General features: G+C 39.6%; 1 protein-coding gene across 1 annotated transcript; it reads left to right on the top strand.

Annotated features, from left to right (window-relative positions):
• Nucleotides 1–522: 522 nt before the first annotated feature.
• Nucleotides 523–9,951, top strand: LOC104836919 (interleukin-1 receptor type 1-like). Its single transcript, XM_010575713.1, has 9 exons — nucleotides 523–743; nucleotides 1,049–1,241; nucleotides 2,061–2,223; nucleotides 4,129–4,194; nucleotides 4,756–4,861; nucleotides 6,880–7,028; nucleotides 7,327–7,470; nucleotides 8,918–9,079; nucleotides 9,560–9,951. The coding sequence occupies exons 1-9, from the start codon at nucleotides 523–525 to the stop codon at nucleotides 9,949–9,951; spliced, it is 1,596 nt and encodes a 531-aa protein (XP_010574015.1).
• The last annotated feature ends 8,854 nt before the right edge of the window (nucleotides 9,952–18,805 follow it).

Raw genomic sequence — 18,805 nt, 5'->3', positions numbered from 1 at the left:
ATATTTGTGCAACAGCAACTTTAACTTCGGTGTCCTCTTAGGACATTTGGGTACTGAAAACATAGTCTGTCTTGAAGGCTTACTTTGACTACAGTTAAGTGAAGTTAACAAATAAAGACATTAAATGTGAAATTTGTGTGTGCATGTGTGTGTTTGTGTACATTCGCATGAAACAAACTGGAGAAATACAAGTACTTTAGTAATTTGCATCTGAACTAAAACATACAAATGACAGTCTGCTGCAAATTAAGAGATTCTAGTGAGTGTACAGTTTGCATTCAAAAACAAGCATTTTATTTCAGTTGCATAACTATATCTGTATATCACTAAGTAGTACTCTCAACTGTAAAGATAAGGGATTATAATTGTGTTTTTAGTAGATGACTTGCGAATGGAAGTGAAAACTCCAATAAACTTTCTAAATGCAATCGAGAAATGAGTTCAGTATATGCTTTTACAATGTTTGAGGTTTTCTTTAATGTTTATCTCTTTCCTTTAGAGAAATGTGAAGCCTATGATGTGATGTTGAGGCAAAGTCTTGTGCCTGATGGGCAGCCTCTTGCTATTAAATGTTCACTGGAAAAGAGCTTGAAAAGTGAAGACTACAACTTAACATGGTATAAAGTTGGTAACCAGACAGCTGTGCCTAGAGACAAATTTTCTAGAATTCATCAGCAGAATAATTTAATTTGGTTTCTTCCTGCAATGTTAGAAGATTCTGGAGATTATGAATGTGTCATAAGGTGAAAGTTTAAGAAAAATTTATGTTGTTACAGAAATGGGTTGCAAAGGGAATAACTTCTAGAAAGCAAGTAGAATTTGGTGGGTAAGAGAGGTACTAATAGAGAAGGGAGAGTGCATTCACAAAAACTAACTTTAGGTTGGGGAAAGTCAGTCTATTTTTGGGGTGCTTTTTCCTAGTAGGAAAAAGTAAATCTATTAGAGAAACTGTAAACTTCTTGTCCTCTCTTTCTTCTCCAGAAAGAATACCATATATTTTTGAGCTGGAAAATATGCCAAATAGGCTAATTCAATTATGTTATATTAATTGCAGGAATTTGACAAGCTGCAGGAAAACTTGTACAAAAGTAACAGTTTTTGAGAGGATTGATGGTTTATGCTTAAATGAAAAATTTGCTGTAAAGGAGGTGATATTCACATCATCATCTGCAAAGGTTGTGTGTCCACACTTGGATTATTTCAGGAATGACAAGAATATTCAGCCTGTTCATTGGTATAAGGTGAGAATGCTGTGTTTTGTACTGTCTTATAACTGTCCATTATTTAAAATATAAATCACTAATGTTTGTGCATTGCAGGAGGAAAACTAAAGATTTATTGTAAATGGGAGAAAAATGCTTTTAAAACAAATTGGAAGAGGATTAAGACCGTTTATCTTTTAAAGGTGTACATTGGTTTTTTGATTAACGGAGTAGAAATTCAGCTTAGATGTAGGAGAGACGTTGACCCACATATCCGCCAGGTGGCATCTTTTTACCTGCTAGCGAAACACTGTCGTGAATTTCTTTTGTGTGGAAACAGATTTCGTATGTTATTTGTAAGAGGTGGCATATCCATTATGTGCTCAATATAGTTCCATTAAATAAATGCTATTTCATATTGTTTCTGCTTATTTATAGGCTCATTCTGTTACAAGAACGTAGTGCTTTCTGCAGCATTCCTGCCTCGTGCCCATGCAGTCCATATGATACCAAGAGTATTTAAGTACTTTAAAAAAAAAAAAAAAGTCCAATGATTGAGTGATTCTTAATTAATGAATACTTTTACAAATCCTGACACTTGCATTTCACTTTCTTATTTCTCTGATATTGAAAGTTGTTTTCTATAGGAAATGAACTGGAAAATCTTTGAAGTAAAAGCTCAGAGCCAAAATGAAGCACGTTTTGCTTCTTACTTCCACCACCCTTGCTCTTCCTCAGCCTCTGCAAGGCATCCGTCCTTATGCTGTGGTCTGTTGAAAGTTCAGATTGCATTAAAGAGAGACAAACCATGGAAAGAGACAGTGATATGAATTAACAGAGCTCTTTACAAACGTTTAGGACTGCCAGCTGCTGGAAGGGAAAAGGTTTGCCTTCTCAAACAGGGATCTTATAATTTTCAATGTGACTGTACGTGATCAAGGAAACTATACATGCGAAACAACATACACCTACAATGGAAAACAATATAACATTTCACGAGACATCAGTCTGACAGTAGAAGGTAAGTAGATAATGTCACTGTGTTTGTGTTCAGAATGATGACTCCAAATTTTTGTCCAAATTTCTAAAGTCTGAAGCTGAAAGACCGAATTTGTGGATAGACTTGCTTAGGGCTACTAGTTTTCACCTAAATATGAGGGAAAGAAATGCGGACTGGGAGTTTATATGTTTTTGTCTGTCGTTGCTACTGTGTTGAAGATTTGTTCCCTTGTCAAACTTTTAGTATCTCAAAGCTTTGCTGCCCAGACCAGCTGCCAAGGTCCCTAAACAGGTGCCCTGTAAGGCTTGGTAGGTACAATACTTTCTGCTGTAGCTGCAGCCTCTCTCCTGCCTGTCTGTCTTCTCTCTCTTTTACATTATCCTCTGGATGCAAGAAGAACGAACTCTACAAGCCCAAATAGTAGCAGTATCTTGACTCTGTGTCCTGTCTGTTTCCTTCAAACCTTTGTCTCTTCTGTTTTTGGTTTTAAGCTCCTCAGCACAAGAACTGCTGATCCCTGATACCATGTATCTAGCTCAGTAGACCCTGATTTATGTCAGGGGCCCACCAGCACAACAAAAAAACATAAAAGAAGGCCTAGCTGTAAAATGCGAACTCCTTTGCTAGCACAGCATTATGAGATTGATATTGGATCACTGAAAAGGCTGTGCTATATCAAGGTATGAAATACCAATAGTGTTTTTACATTCCAGCTGATGAAAGACATTTTTTCAGGTTTACTAATAGATTGCATACAAATATGTGTGTGTGTATATATATATGATAATGTCATATGTGTATGATGTGGATAAACAAAATACAAGGAACATAAGGTCAGACCAGATGAAGTGATCATTCTGGTCTTAAAATCTGCCCCTAGAACTTCTCTCTTGGTGTCATTTCAGCTCCCACTACTCAGTTGAAACAAAATCATATCACTCCTTTGCTGTAAATGACTGAAGGCAGCTCAGTTGTTTTTAAAGATTCCAGCTGAGCAAGTCTACACTAAAATGGGTGATTTGGGGTCCAAGCAATAGGGCAGACCCAGTTTTCAGAAGGGGAAGGGAAAGATGTATGTGGGGCAATCCTGTGTGCTTTGCTAGGGGTCTCAAAAGAGATGCTTTAGGATTTCTTTTTGTTAATTTGTGCTCTTGGAGAAACTTCCTTGAACTTTGAATATCTGATAGGAAATGTTCTAAGACATCCTATAGCTGCCTGAGACATCTGGAAAAGATATGTGTGTTCAGTGATGGACCCTCCAAGCTGGGATTCATTTAGCCATACTGAGACATTTCTAATGTAGATGTCTAGATCTCCACCTATTGATTACTCCCCCTTTGTAGCCTGTAGAGAGAAATAAGCTTTCCAGAGTGTCGCATATCAACTCCTAGTGTAAACGTCTAAAGGGGGCCAATGGTGTTGTAATTCCTTATAGATGGCGCTGTGGGAAGAATTGTAAGGTCTTTAACTAGAGTACAGAAATTAAATTTCCCCTTTATAACAGTAAAAGTCTAAAATAGATGAATTGCACTGTAAAAGTATTTGGCTCCAGTTTGTATCTGTTGGGTACTGGGTGACAGGCTATCCAGATTGTAGAGGCGTAATACTGTAGATATTTACCCATATCCTTCTGAGCACCTGTGCATGCAATATTACAAGATTTTTATGCCATGGAACAGCCAGTCCACCATGAGTGTGTGGAGATTTGTGGCACTACATTTTGAAAGAGGTGGGGCAAAGAATAGTTTAGCTTCAAGTCAGAAGTAACGACTACCTGAGATATGATACTTTTACTATTGAGTGATGTCTGTTATAAAATTGCTGACAATCTTGCCCATAGGACAGGGTTTTTTTTAGGTTGTAGAGCATAGAAGAGACTGCAAGTGCCCTAGGTTTTCTGAAAAGCACTTTCTTTCTTTTGGTCAGTGAGCCCACCAAAAAAGCCCCCAGAAATATCTTATCCAAGAAACAACTCCATTGAAGTGGAACTTGGTAAGTAGTTTTCTTTATAAGGAAATATGATTTTGTATCCTAGTGGAAACTTCTGCTCAAGGAGTGCCATATTCTGTGTTTTCTTGGTTTTGTTTTTTGACAAAAACTAGTTCAGTGACCAGCTCAGTTTCTCTATGTTGATCTCCTGAAGGAGGAGTGTTTTGGGGTGAGAGGGAAAGAGACAAGACATGTTGCTTACAAAGTCCTAGGCAAATTTCTCAGATGCGAGGAAAATTGTAGGGAACCCAAGTGATTCTCTGTCACATCTGTTGCTTTCCATCACTCTGAAATAGATCCTAAGAACAGATCCATCTTTGAATCTGCAGGGAAAGTGATGCCCCAGAGAGAGGCATCTTCTTCCTGGATTTAGCTTCTTCCCTCCTACTAGGCTCTTTATGAACTTGAACATCACTGCGTATATAGACCCTCTGTTAGAGTAACTCTTCTGAAAGGGTGTGGGACCATCCTTAGCTGGTCTGTGTGGGAATCTGTGAACAGAATTGTATAGACTTTAATTAGATTATGGAAATTAACTTTTCACTTTGTACCATAATTTTATAGGCTCACAGGTTACAGTGGATTGCAATACAACAGGTGCCGATGGGTATGAGGTGTTTTGGACAGGCAACGGTGTGTATATGAGCAGAATTTTTGCAAGTCCCTATGAGTAAGTATGTTTTCAGATTAGAAAATGCTGTGTTGGCAACCCAAGTAGAACTTTCTTCGACATTAAAATATTTAGCAATGTTTTTCACTTGCTTAGATAGCTTTCTTTTTAAAAACTCTTTAACTCCTGCTTCCTCCAGTTCACTTCCTGCTTTGAAGTAGAAACTTGAAACTTAGGAGTTGCGTGGCCTTCACATGTGATTGTGCTCTTTTTGATCATTGTAAAAATCTGTCTTAATTTTCAACCTTGGGAAAAGGTGTTTTATAGACTTACAGTTGCTGTTGTCATTTTATTAGTGTTATAATTATTAGTTTCTTCTTTTCTGTTCTATTAAACCATTCTTATCTCAACCCAGGAGTTTTACTTCTTTCCCCAATTTTCTCCCCCATTCCACTGTGTGTGTGGGGGTGGGGGTGGGGAACGAGCAAGCAGCTGAGTGGTGCTTAGTTGCTGGCTGGGGTTAAACCATGACACAGTTTCATAATTGTGATACAGTTTCTATTGAGCAGGCTCTGGCCTGGCAGAGACTTCTTTTAGTTGGATCAAGCATGTCCAAGCACATGATCTTCAGACTGTCTCTTTCTTCTGCATTTTCCTTTCCCCTCACGTCTGCCTCTCTGAAAGGTTTCAAGAGGTCAAACCATGCTTTACAGGAGTAATTGAGACTTCCAGGTTTAAGAGCCTTGAGTTAGAGAAATGTAACTGAGATCAGCTGAAGAGCTATAATGGAAGACTTTGTTGAGGACATTTGTACTGAAGCTCAGTGGGGTGAGAGGAGAAAAGGGAGACGGATTTCCAGTGATGAGTTGGGGTTTGGGAGGAGAATGGACCTGGACTGAGTAAAGCATGAGAAGGGCAACTGGGAGATATGGTGAGGGTGAAAGGCAGGTTAAATGGAGTTAGGAGGGAAGAAAGTAGACCTGACTTGAAAAAGCAACTAAAATTGGAGCAGAAGGCAACCTGAAAGTTTCTTAGGTGTGACAGGTTGGGAAGTAAAAATTGCAGGTTTTTTGTCAGCCCTCATCTCGTGGTGGTGCTAGGAAGAAAAAATGTGATCATTTTTGCGACTTCTCAAGCACTATCTATGACTAAAAAACTGATGAAGAAATGAGAATGATATCTTCAAAGTAAGAATATAGTTGTGGGAAATAGGTCTTATCATAAAACAATGGGGGAAATAAAATGCTGAATTCTTTGAGTGCTCACCAAGAGAAAACCCTATACAAAAGTAATATATTCTAGTGTCAGAAGGAATTGCAGTGCCATAAACAATTGGGCCATAATGCAGAGGCACATGGTCACTGAATTGATACCATAAAAGCAGTGTTATTTTTTTGTACTTCCTAGCACTTACGTAGTTGTCTGTGCACCCATTAGTCATTGGTTGCATTAATGATGTTGATTCATTTGTTCCTTGTACAATGTATAGGGGATAATCTGTGTCTCTTAATGGTGCAGCCTGACACTGTAGCTGTTACAAGTCTGTTCTGATCTGTGGGGTGAAGCAGCAGTTTAGACTCCACTCCCTGCAGCTAGAATCACACTGTGAGTTGGTGTTGTCTGCTGCAGGGTCACCACCTTTGATGTCTTCCCTGTCCCAGAGCTGCTTACCGCAAGATGATGCCCTTGTACCAGGGCCTCTTTTTGTGTCATATCATGTTGTGGAGTTTCTCTCTCTTCACCTACTCTTACAGGGGCTGGGAAGTCCATAACAAGGGTTTGCTTAGGTTTGTAAAGTGTATTTTTGTACTTCAGCCTATAGAAACCTTATATTCCTTTGGGGAAACACAGCTTCAGGTAAGATAACGTCTTGATGTTTTCCAGTGTCTATGCTAAATGTCAGTTAGAGGCTCGACTCTTGTTTGGGTTTCCTTCATATAATGTAATTGCTCATCTATTCTGAAGTGTGATTGATGTTTGCAGATGGAAACACCCATTGTCATGCTGCAGCTGTTAGTGATGAAGCCATTCCAGAAAGGGCTGTGGTTTTATGGCTCTATTTGTCGCCTTTTGGATAGGGAGGAAACTTCTTACGATGGACGCCCTATGCATTCTGTAAAGTTAATAATTTTGGAAGTGAATAGTGAAGATTATGAACAACCGTTTGTCTGTCAAGCTTCAAATGCCTTTGGGCAGGTTGCATCCTATATTATATTAAAACGCAGAGGTAAGAAATACTGTTATTTTTGAGGCCTGTGTTTGTCTTGACTTCCTCAGAAGGGGTTTTGATACCAAATGCTCATATATCATATTGATAGGAGGCAGATGGATTAGAGTTTGCAGTATGTATACATGTACCTGTGCATAGGGAAGGCGTCACTGTAGTATTGTATTTATCATTATTAAAAAAAATAGGTAGATGGAAGTGAGAAATATGATACTCAAATTTGTATTACATTTGTGTGAAAGGAAAGGTTTGGACAAATTTAACATTTAAAATACAGTCTTCTTGTATTTTTGTGCAGTTCCTGATGTAAAAAGATGGCTGACTGGAGGACTTGTCTCTTTGTTAATATTAACATTTATTACTTTAATAATCTACAAGATTTTCAAGATTGACTTGGTGCTTTGGTACCGTAATTCTGTCTGTGCCTTTGCAAGTAAGGAAGGTATGTGAGTGTGACCAGGTATGTTAGTCTGTAGTATGTTAGCTAGTGTAACTAGCTTATTGATTTTTTTTTTTTTTTTTCCACTTGCCATTACTTCTAAGCAATAATGTGATTATTTAGTAGAATGTATGTGGAATTTCTTTGAGGAATTTTCAGATACACACAAAGACATTTGGGGGGGGATTTTTTTCAGTCATATGGGTAAAATATATAATCATAGTTGAGTTAATAAACACTGCATAATGTTGAAGGCAGTCATGGTGGGATAGGTCAAAAAGACCTCCAGGTTATTGCCAAATTAGCATGTTGCTTTTTGCTTTTCTGTAAAGTAGTTTCTTTACATGTAGATTTATGGTCACTCTGATGATGATCAATAGGTGTCAGCAGAGCTACATCCTGTAAACTAGCTGTTTAAAGACGTGCATTAAATATTTATATTGAAAATCAGACTCTCTTTTCTCAGAGATTAATTTTGTTAGTTTTCTTTTTTTCCAACTTCTTTTACTCAACACTTTTCTTTCAGTCCTGTCAGTTATGATGTTTACATGCCAAAGAGAAAAAATGCTACTAGTTCTCTATTATGTGATTCTTCTTATGTGTTTTGATTGCTGTGGTGTAGACAAATACATTGGATAGGTATGAAAAAATTGGAATAAGTGCAACATTATAGATATTATGCATGGCAGTGCTCAGAATTAGACTGTCTGAAGTTCCCCATAGCTTGAAAGTAAATGGATTATGTGCATTGAGATAGTTAATGTTTCCTCATGGCTGTTCTAAATGTTTTCACAGAAAAGTAATTTCAACTTCTGGTTAAAATTTTAGTTTTCCCAGAACACTTTAATAGAGTTCTAATTAAAAAAAAAAAAACAAACCAAAAAAACCCCAACCAAAACCCAAAGAAACTTGAGCTAAACTTAACTTGTTGAGTTAAATCTGATTTTGATTTGGTTCCTTCGTTCTTGTTTATTATGCAATTTTAACTCTCAAAACACCAGCTGCCTTTTGGCCTTTTCTTCTACCTGCCTTTCCCCCACAAAAATATTACGAGAAAGAATTGCCATCTTCCACCGTCTCTTGTGGTTAGTCAGAAGTGGCGATAACTGCTGTTGAGTTTGTTTCAGGAGAGGTGGTGAAGAATGTCCTGCAACAGGACACTTTCTTAATGTCCTGGCACCCCTGGGGTTGGGGGCTCCTTCCTCAGTTCCCAGGTCCTGCATCCAGCTGACTTGCTGGCACATCCGTCCCCATGATGAGAAAAGAAGTCCGGTTTTGTGGCTGATGATCTTTCTTTTGATTTGTAGAGCATTTTAGTGCTTTGACATCATTCAGTCAGATAGGTGAATCAGCCTCCCATTACTTATTTTAAACAGTCAAAAATGGAACCTTGCAAAAGGCATGTTGCTGATTTTTAGTTTTTTAATAGAAACATTTGTGTTTGTTTTAGATGGGAAAATCTACGATGCATATGTCCTGTACACAAAAAGCAGTGGAGGTAGAAGTTTCTATCGTCTAGAAACCTTTGTTCATAGCGTACTCCCTGATGTTTTAGAACAACAATGTGGATATAATCTCTTCATATTAGGAAGGGATGATTTACTGGGAGAAGGTATGCTTTAATGAGTAGAGTTATTAGGTTGTCTTTTGGCATATTGTTCTCGGGTTACAAGATTATATATACAATTAAAAAATGCCTATTTTTGGAAAACAAAGCTGTATTTGTTTTTAATGGATAATTTGTCCATTTGTCCAATGGACAATTTTTTTATTTTGAAATTTTTTGGTTTCTTACCAAAAATTCTGTTTTGATGTTATGAGTATCTGCACTTTTTGTAGTGATGAACAAAGGAGGATTCAGCAGCATTAATATTGTTGAGGTTTTTTGAACAATATCTGTGGCTGGGGACTGAAGAAAACAATTTTTATCAGTAATTTCATCCAATGAATCATGAATGATAGTGTGGAGATCTTAAACTAGTCCTCTGAGCTAGCCACTGCTCCATACATATGCAATTTTAAAATTAAGAAATATTTTACATCAGTTGTAAAGTTTCTATGCAAACTTTGATTGTTCCTTCATTACTTATAGCTGTGGTCAGTGTTACTGATGAAACCCTTAAGCAAAGCAGAAGACTGATGATTATTTTGGGATCAGAAACATCTAGTTGCTGCCTGTTTCAAGGCACCTCTGAACAACAACTAGCTATGTATAATGCTCTCATCCGTGATGGGATTCAAGTGATTCTTATAGAAATGGATGAAATACAGGACTACACAAGCATGCCGGAATCAATCAGATACATTAAGCAAAAACATGGAGCTATCCAATGGAAAGGGGACTTCTCAGAGAAATCTCGTTCAGCAAATACAAGATTCTGGAAAAATGTGCGCTATCAAATGCCATCCAAGAAAAAGGTATCTTATTCTGACGTATATTTGTTGCCCCTAACTTTGAAGAATTCTGCAGCAAAGGGAAGTTAAGATGCACTTATGAAAATAATACTGAGAAGGTAATTCTGAAATGTGGGGTTTTTTTTACACAAATTATTTATAATATAAAGTAAATGTTTTCTTCAAGGAGTAAAAACTACTCATACTTTCCCCAAATTACACCCTAGAAGACAAACTGTGCAACTTTTATTTCCGTTCTGGGTTTTGGATAATGAAACAAGTTGTTGTGTTAGTCTCACACAGATATGAGAAGTAAACGTTGCTGATGCTGGTAGACTATTAAATAGTCATGGTCCACATAAATGTAATATCCACTGAAGAAGCAGCTGTGAAGTCCATTTTTTAAAAATTTAATCTGCAGTTGATAAATCAAAAATCTGTTTCTGTCGTCAGCATTTTCCTAGTCATTCTGTTCCTCTTCTTGTTGCCTCTCTGTGATTGACTTCCTCATTACTGCAAGAATCTGCACTGTGCAAGCTTCGGGGTCCCCTCCTGAGCAACAGGCCTCATCCTTGCTTATTGAAGGAGTTGGGGAAATACATGACATAGCAGATATATTTAAAACTCCTCACAACACTAAATATGTTTCAGCTGAACAATTGGTGCCAAATGTGTTCAGCAAATGGAATGGAATCCATGGCTTTTTAGATATTTGTTGAATAATTCTGTGATACCTGGTCTGTGGGGTGTTTCTAAACTTAGCCTCTTGAAATGGTCAGGAAACTGAAAATACTTCAGATTTCTTGCAAACTGGAAGCTTTCTAGACTGTGCTGCTACTCTGGAAACCAGACGTTCTCATTCCATGTCTCAACTGTGCTAACTACAAGCACAGAAATGTACTGAGAATCTATCAAAGGACTATGCTTGGACTGGGTATCCTGGAGAGTCTGGAAAATGGCCGGTTCTGAAACATGACCAGGTGCTAATGGCAAGAAATAATATCTTGTCTACTTGTGAAAGAAGAAATTAGAGGCGTGTGGCTATATCAACCTGCTTATGAGTAGCTTGGTATTTCTGGACCCCGATCTGTTGCTCTGTGTTCAACACCATGAGAAAACAACATGCTGCTTCCTTTTCAGGGTGGTCTGAAGTGGCAAGAGTTTTCATGCTCCAGCCTTGAAGAGCATCATCTAAATGCAAATGTGAATTCTGCTTGCTTTTTTTGTTCTTTTCTGAAGTTAAGTAGGTTCTTACATTATCTTTATTGCCAGGATAGGATCTGTCACTGAATTCCTTTCAGCTGGTTCTCAGAGGTGTGTGTGCTGTAGAATATACTCTTCATTGGGCTGCATTGATGGGAGAGGAAGCAAGGTCCAGGAGTGGAATGTGTGTTTAAAATGAAGAATTTGCAATAGCATTTCATGGTACCTTTTTCTTTGAGAAGATCTAGCAAATAATCCTTAACGAGCAGTGTCTCATTCTGCTGGCTGTGGGGTTCACAGCAGTGTAATTTTCCACAGCCTCCATTGACTAGAGACTTACTTCTGAGATGTCGCCATGAAACCTGAACAGGATAGATCCATCAGATGAGGTACTATTGTTCTAGTACATGTTGAATCAGTCTTCTTTGGAAATGCATAATGTTTAGGCTGGAACCTTTAAAAAATAAATTTAGGAACTAGAGAGTTTAGATAATCATTATTGTCAAATTTTTACACTGTGTTTAGACTTAGACTTGCTCAGAAAAGTGTGGAAAATTACACTTTCCTTCAAAGATTTTTTTTTTTTCCACTTGTGTTCAAAAACAGAACCCTCTTACTTTCTATGTAGAATGAGAGAAATAACAAAGAAAAGATGTTGAAACTGTGGTAGATTTTTTTGATGTCTTAATTTTATATACTTTGAAATAAAAAAAATACCAGTGACTAGGATTTCCAGTACTACAGATAAGTACATTGATTTGCATGGAGTTGTGCTGGTACTTTTTCTTTATTCTGTGAATGTGCTGTTATGATTTCTGGCTACTTTTTTCATAGTTTTTTTCAGAGGTTTGCTACAATATTCAAGATAAGCATTTTCCTACTAAATGAGACTCCTAAAGACTCTTAAGTGAAGACAGATGATTGTGAGTCAGTATTTATCTACCTGATTCTTTCTTTTAAACAACAACATTTAGTATCATTATGTAGGCATTTTAGTATTCTTATGTGAAAATGAGTGTGGGAGAAAGGTTTCAGTTATTGTGGTTAATTGTTAGCTAACTGCCTGAATGTAGTACGACATAAAGTGGCTTATCCTTTTATCATGGGACTTTATTCTGAGGCTGAACTTTGTGTTTTTTTCCCCCTTGGAAACTTTTTTTTTGCAAGTCACATAGGAAAACAGACTATTTTTTTGTGGTACAATAAAAGAAATCCAGTAGAGACCTATGTGCTGATTGGAGGGTTTTTTTTAATAAAGAGCACAAATGATTAGTTGGCTAGAGGTCTGCTTCTGGAAACTTGGTAGCTTCAGAAGGAAAAGGCAAATGCAATGTAATCCACGAAAAAGTATTTGTTCACCGCAATGTAGTAGATATATTTCAGTTTTTGTCTATCTAAGCTGACAGAGAAGACGGTCTGAATGGTAAGTCTGTGGTGTAAGATACATTGAAAGCATTCTCTGCACCATTTTTTACTTTTCAACCATAACTATATGATATTTACTTCTATTGGCTTGTTCCTGTCAATTTATTTGGCACTCCGCATTGCCCCTTCCCTTTCTTGCCTTGTGATTAACTTGTCTCAAATTTTACAATTCCACTGAGTCTTTTCATCCATACTGTGAGGCTAGTTTTTTCTGGGAGACTTTCCTCTTTTCATAATTTTCCATATCCCACTTTCTTACCTTTATGGCAGCTAGTGTCAAGAGATGGCCTGTTTCAGGTTTTAATGTACACAGCTATGACTGTATTAATTAATGGATAGAGGTTTATGTGATGGGGAGGAGCATGTGTTCTGAGCCCAAACCCAGAACAGGTTGTTATAACCTGGTGGAGTCTATGTGGTGGCCCCAGATGGGACAGCCCTGACTGACTCTTTTTCTTTTTTTCCTTTTAATTTACCTCTGTATTGCATCCTAGAAGGCAGAAGAGCAAAAAAAAAAGTGACTTTGCATTTCCTCTTTATCTTGGTGCCTTGAGCTTCTGCTGGAGGGGGAAACCCATTCTGCCTTTTGTTCAGAGGCTCTGATAGCTTAACTACTATACCTCCTTCTATAGCTGCAGTTAGGTTGAAGATGAAGCAGACAGAATACAGTTAATGTTTATAAAATCTGGGCTAAGGAGAGGCTTTTTTTCCTAGAAATACTTAAGGCTGTATTACATTGTAGAGCTTTAGAATACAGGTAAGTAAAATCAGTGGCTAGCAGCTTTACTCCAGAAGACTCCCAGGTCTCTGATTTAGTCATAGATACTACAAGGCATGAACGGAGAAGCAACAGAGTTTCCTCCTCTCATCCCTACGCTCATTATTCCTGAGAGTAAAGGCAAAGTACAGCACTTGTTCTCTTTTAAGATGGGATAATATTAACCAGGACCTGATGCATTTGTTGAGAGAAACTGAACATTAGTCACTAAAAGTGAGCTAGAAAGTAGTACAAACCACTTGTGTCTGCAGCCCGCTGAGGATTTCCCATGTTGAAATCAATTGGAAAAGGAGTCTGATGTCTGCTGGGCATCAGGGGCACAGTTAAAAAGTACAGCTCGTGTGTGACTTCTTCTGAGAGGTCACTGTGGCGTTACAGCTGGAGCTAGAGCTCCGCTTGGCAATGATGGTGACTATGAGGAGTTGGTATTTCACTCTGAAGAAAGGTAGAAAGCTCACCAAGTCATTAAGGTGAATTTTCTGCTCCAGAAAGGTTGGGTTTGAATTGCTGCTCCAGATCACATGACTTAGGTAAATTCTTTTTCTGGTTCGTTTTTGCCCCCAGCCACTCATATGATCTTCCCTAATTTTTTTTTGAGCACAACAGTGGCTGTAGTAGAAGGGCAGTTTTGAACACTGTCTCATTAGATTTTTTTTTTTCTTTCACTAAGCAGTTTCCCTGATGGGCTTTATTTCTATTGGCAATTATTAAAATCTGTGTTCTCTCTTTCCATTATCTCACCAGCAATATGTATCAGGGGAGTGCTTCCTTTTCCTACATTGTCCATGGTAACACACACCCCAGTGCTGCCTCATCTCTCCACCAGTCTCTAATGCTGATTTTGATCTTTTGCACTTTCTTGCTCAGTTTATTTACTCTGAATACACACAAATTCCCTGAAAAATGGAAGGGCCACATTCAAGGCCTTAAGAAGATATTTTTTCTCTCTTTGAACACATTGTTTCTAATACCCACACTGTTTGTTTGTTTTGGTTTCTATTTTTCAAATATACATAACTGTTTCTTCTGTGCCATGGAAGTGGGTGACTTGGACAAGCAGTTGGATTTGGAAAGAAATTCGAGTTATTTATGCTTGTCCTACCTCTCACTCCTAGGGAAGCACACTCAGACTGTATCAGCTAGGTCTGTACCTTCTGGGTAAGGTGTGCCACAACCACATCATTTCAAATGGAGCATAGGAGAAGTGGCAGGACAAATGCATCTTTGTAGGAGTAAAGAAGTTACAGACATGTAAAGCAGGCTATAAATTCTCCCATTTCTGAAATGGTGAATAAGCAGGGCATTTGGGAGTTACAAAGAATAAGATTCATCTGTCCCTTTAAAACAGAAAAAAAATTGGCAGTTAACTCCCCTACATATTGCCTACAGGAACAAATAGTGAAAAAGCTAAAGAGCTGTCTTGACAGGGATACTCGCAGTGGGAAAGAACTTGTGTGCCATATGTCCCCCTGCCATCTGTGTATGCTCTCTTCTGGGTCGTGACATCTGGTTCTGCTTGATATCTGGCTCCGATTCCTGTATTTTTAGAGTAAACGGGACTTGATTCTCTTCAGAGACTGAAGAGAACAGACCACATGCTGACTTCTTCAAGAAAAGCCAAGTTTTTCAAAAAAGTATGTCTCCTCAGCCTAGATCTGAATGGCTTGGTACATGTATGTATTTAAATGAGCCAAGGATGTGCCAGCACCGTCTGCTGTCACTTTTTAAAAACTGCTAACTTTGGTGTGTTTGACATTTTTGGAGGGTTGGGCCATAAAGTTAGTTGGGTACCTAAATTAGGAGATGAATTGGCTTATTATTGAGGAAAGGATCACGTCCAAGAGAGCAGACAACTGAGGATGGGAAAAGATCAGGGGTCCCAGGGTGAGGGTTGGTGAGAGAATAGTAACATCTGCCATAGGAAGTGGCTGTAGGGATCCTGAAACCCCACAGCAGTGAGATGCACCGGTGTTGCACTGTGCAATGCCTCCACCTACTGATGCCTGAGACTGAAGATCTCCCTTTTTAAAAAAAGCCACTCTGTTTACATAAGATCATAACAAAGTTCTGTTGCTAATAATGCCAAGCCACAACAGTAAAAAAACAAAACAAAACACCAAAAGGGGGTCAAAAAAGAAGATATTCTGATGACTGCTGTTCCGAATTATACTGTAATTATTATTTTTAGTGCTTTCCCCATGTTGTTTCTCAGTTGTAGGAACTAGCAGGGAGTTTAGTGGAAAATGAGATTTTTGGCCTTTGAGTCTGTACATCTGTTAATTCAGTGCCTCAGAATAATTGGGAAATGGGGAGGAGTTGTCCTCTGTAGAGCTGCGTTTCTTTATCACCCTCCAGCATATGTCAGTTAGATCTGACTGCTTTATGTTGAGCAGCACTTCACATTGATTATTCCAAGAAAAAGACTATGAATGGAGACCACTTCATCTGGGAGCTGCATTCCAGCAAATCAGCCGTGCATGATGTCTGGAGAACCGTTACCAACTGTGTGCTCCCCAGGCAATTGACAGTCCCACAGCTCACTTGACATGGTGAAGTATGGATAATTTGTGCCTAATTTAACTGTCTAGCCCACTCAGCTGGGAACAAATGGATCCAATGGTCACATGGTGAGAAAATCTTGGAGTCTGGAATGCTGAAGTGTTCGTAGGACCCCAGTACCCAGAGGGACAGTAGGCAAGATTCAGTAGTCCTGGAGTCCTTGAAGAAGAATTGCCTCTGGGCTGCCATCAGAGAGGAGCAGTCAGGTGCATCACGAAGACCATCTGAAACTGAATGTCACAATGTTCCTGAGAGCAGGAAGCACTGGCCAGTCCTCCCTGGCTCTGACAATTTATGAATCCAATTTCACAGGTAGTGTCTCTGCTACGTGAAATGATCAGTCCCCAATCCTTGCCTTGGATGGTGTGTCCAGGCCCCAAGGGACCTTGCAAACCCTCTTTTCCTTGGTGGTATGTAGCCCTTTTTTTTTTTCTTTTTTTTTTTCTCAATTAATCTACAGCCATATCGTTTATAAGTTGAAGAGAGTTTGCAAAATGGAAGTGAGTGGTTTCAAAGCCTATCTAGAACCTTTGCCAAAATCTCTGTGGAGCAAAATTTTGTACTTGGATTAATGCCTGTCTTTAATAATAATATGGTTATTATTATTAATATTACTATTAATGTTAATATTAACAATAAATGCAGCCAGATCAAAAATCCTGCCATAGCTCAGGCAAAATGATTCTTAGTTCCAGAACTAATGGTGAAGATGAGACTTTGCAGAAAGTGATTAAAGCAATTAGCACAGGATGGCTGGGGCAGAGTGGTTTGTAATGCTATCATCGATTCAAGGAGCTCTCAGTAGTAGTTAGATTTTGTAGTGAGCACTCGGGTGGCAATTCTTAAAGTGTTATAGTAGTATATGTATTAGGATACATGAAGGTCATCTGATGACTGAAGGATCCAAGAGCAGCCCCAGGCATGCTCACGTGTAGGCCCTCAAATGCACAGTGGTGCCAAAACTGAAATTTTCTGCTCCAGCTGTAGGGAGGCTATGAGCAGTCGCTGGTATCCTGGGAGAGGCTGGGAGTTATGGGAGAGAGGGGCTCAGTGGGTTTGGTGGGGCTTCAGGAATCTGGGAGTCAGGCCATGCACTTGTTCTTTTCTTCTTCAGTCTATCTCTCTCTTCCTTGAAACCCACCAAAAGAGGCTGCTTCTTGCTCACCTCATCTTCAGTGGCACACAGCTGCTTCTCACAAAACCCAGCCTTACTCGTATGCCTGCACTTGTGAGTTACAACAGGTCCTAGCTGGAACTGGGCTAGAGTGCTTGAGAAGAGAGTCAGTATGTACATTTCTCTCAAGGATATGAATAACACAGGGTAGTGGCTATTTCCATTTACGGAGTAGGGTCTGGGTGGGTAGTATGAGATGGTCTTTTCATAGGAAACAAAATGAGAGTTCTTGGCTGTATTGTAATGGGGGTTAAACCAAAGTGCATATTTTGCAAAAGAAAACATGTCATTTTCAAAAATAACCATATGACGACTTCTTTGGCAGCTAAATGCCATCTCAGCTGAGTAAGAGGCTAATAAGAAAAAAAAAAATCCTTGTAAGGCTTTAAGTGTTTAGCTAATTTGACCTAGAGCTGGTAGCATTATAAAGTCTTTGTGGCCTGGTCTGGGGGAGAAGGGAGGAGGTGAGGAGGAATAAAGCCAGTAGCACGCTATATAATTACTGATTAAGATCACATGTAACATTTTGAGCTACTTGTGGGACGTGTGAAGCAGCAAAGTGCCATTTTATCTTTGTATGTACCTCTCTCTAACCACAAATGTACTTACTATGGGCATATTTCACTGCTCTTGGCTTTTCTTTTTGAAAAGAACTCCAATCAGTCTGGTGATCTTCTTTTGATTTCCTGAGCGTGGCAACCTCCTGGATTGCCATGTTCCTCTCACAAGACCCAGTGTTGTGGAAATTCCCTTGCTTTAGAGGCAAAGCAGATTTTTTTCTTCCCCTAAAAGCTCCTGGCTTATTGTCAGCAACGTATTTTCAAGCGGGGAGTACAGAGCACTTTTGAGGGGAGCTGTGGAAGCAGTTATTTTTGACCTACACTGAAAACCTGCACCTGTATTTCATAACTCAGTGCAGGATGTATCCACCTGCAGGTGATCTGAAATGCCTAGGGGAGGAAAATGAGCCTTTTGACATGCAATGAAGTTTGGTTACAGATGCTGTGAGTCTGTGTGTTCCTCCAGCTAGGGGCTTGTAAGGGCTGGAGGGAGATGCGCTGGCTGCAGTAGCTCCAGCTGACCAATTCCTTGGGCCAAGAGCTGTCTCGCAGCCAAAGGACCCAGTTTACTTACAAGGGCTGCTGGGAAAAAAGAAGAACAACAAACGCTGGAGAAGAGCATGAGAAATACTCTGCAGAGTCAGGCCAGCAGCTGACCGAGCCAGGCATTCTGTCTTCAACAGAGGCGCAAGGAGCTGCTGAAAATCCGACCGATATCTCAACAGCTGCCCCAAGGCGCTGGGCTGGCTCTCCAATTGCCGAGGCAGCCGAGCAGGTTGCTGCTACCTTCTCGCCTTGCTGCCCAGCCTCCGTGTGCTCCAGCTTCTGACAGGATGCTCCGTCATTGTGGGAAAAGGGTGACATTCCCAAGGGCTCTGGTGGGTGTCCAAGCTGAAGCCACCCTTGCTCTGGTGCTGCACCTGCATGGACAGCCTCCCGAGGGTGCCAGCTCCAGCTGCACCTCTCGTCACTGTCAGCTCAAGCCAGCTTGGTTCCTGTGCCATGGCCGTGTCACTCTTTTGCTGTGACCATCCTGTAAGCTCCTCGTGCAGTGTCTCAGGTCTGATTCTGGGCCTGACGTCCTTGGTGGTTCCTCATGCACTCCCTCCAGGACAAGGAATGGAGCCAACAGCAGGCAGGCCTCTGAAAAGAGCTCCTCCTGTAGACCAGAGATGCTCCCACACGAAGTCGCTCTCCTTTTGCTTGATCCAGCCTAACCAAGCTGGAGCACCAGTTGTAGAGACA

Source organism: Haliaeetus leucocephalus, unplaced genomic scaffold (genome assembly GCF_000737465.1).
Source record: "Haliaeetus leucocephalus isolate CR32 unplaced genomic scaffold, Haliaeetus_leucocephalus-4.0 Scaffold495, whole genome shotgun sequence".
NCBI classification, from domain to species: domain Eukaryota; kingdom Metazoa; phylum Chordata; class Aves; order Accipitriformes; family Accipitridae; genus Haliaeetus; species Haliaeetus leucocephalus.
This window is presented reverse-complemented; position numbering and strand designations above follow the sequence as displayed.

Bases quoted from the DNA above. Each gene is read 5' to 3' on its own strand.
- LOC104836919 (XM_010575713.1), top strand. From the start codon at position 523: ATGTTGAGGCAAAGTCTTGTGCCTGATGGGCAGCCTCTTGCTATTAAA. The intron at 1,242-2,060 runs GTGAGAATGCTG...ACAAACGTTTAG, and splicing joins AGCCTGTTCATTGGTATAAG to GACTGCCAGCTGCTGGAAGG. The intron at 4,195-4,755 runs GTAAGTAGTTTT...ATAATTTTATAG, and splicing joins CTCCATTGAAGTGGAACTTG to GCTCACAGGTTACAGTGGAT.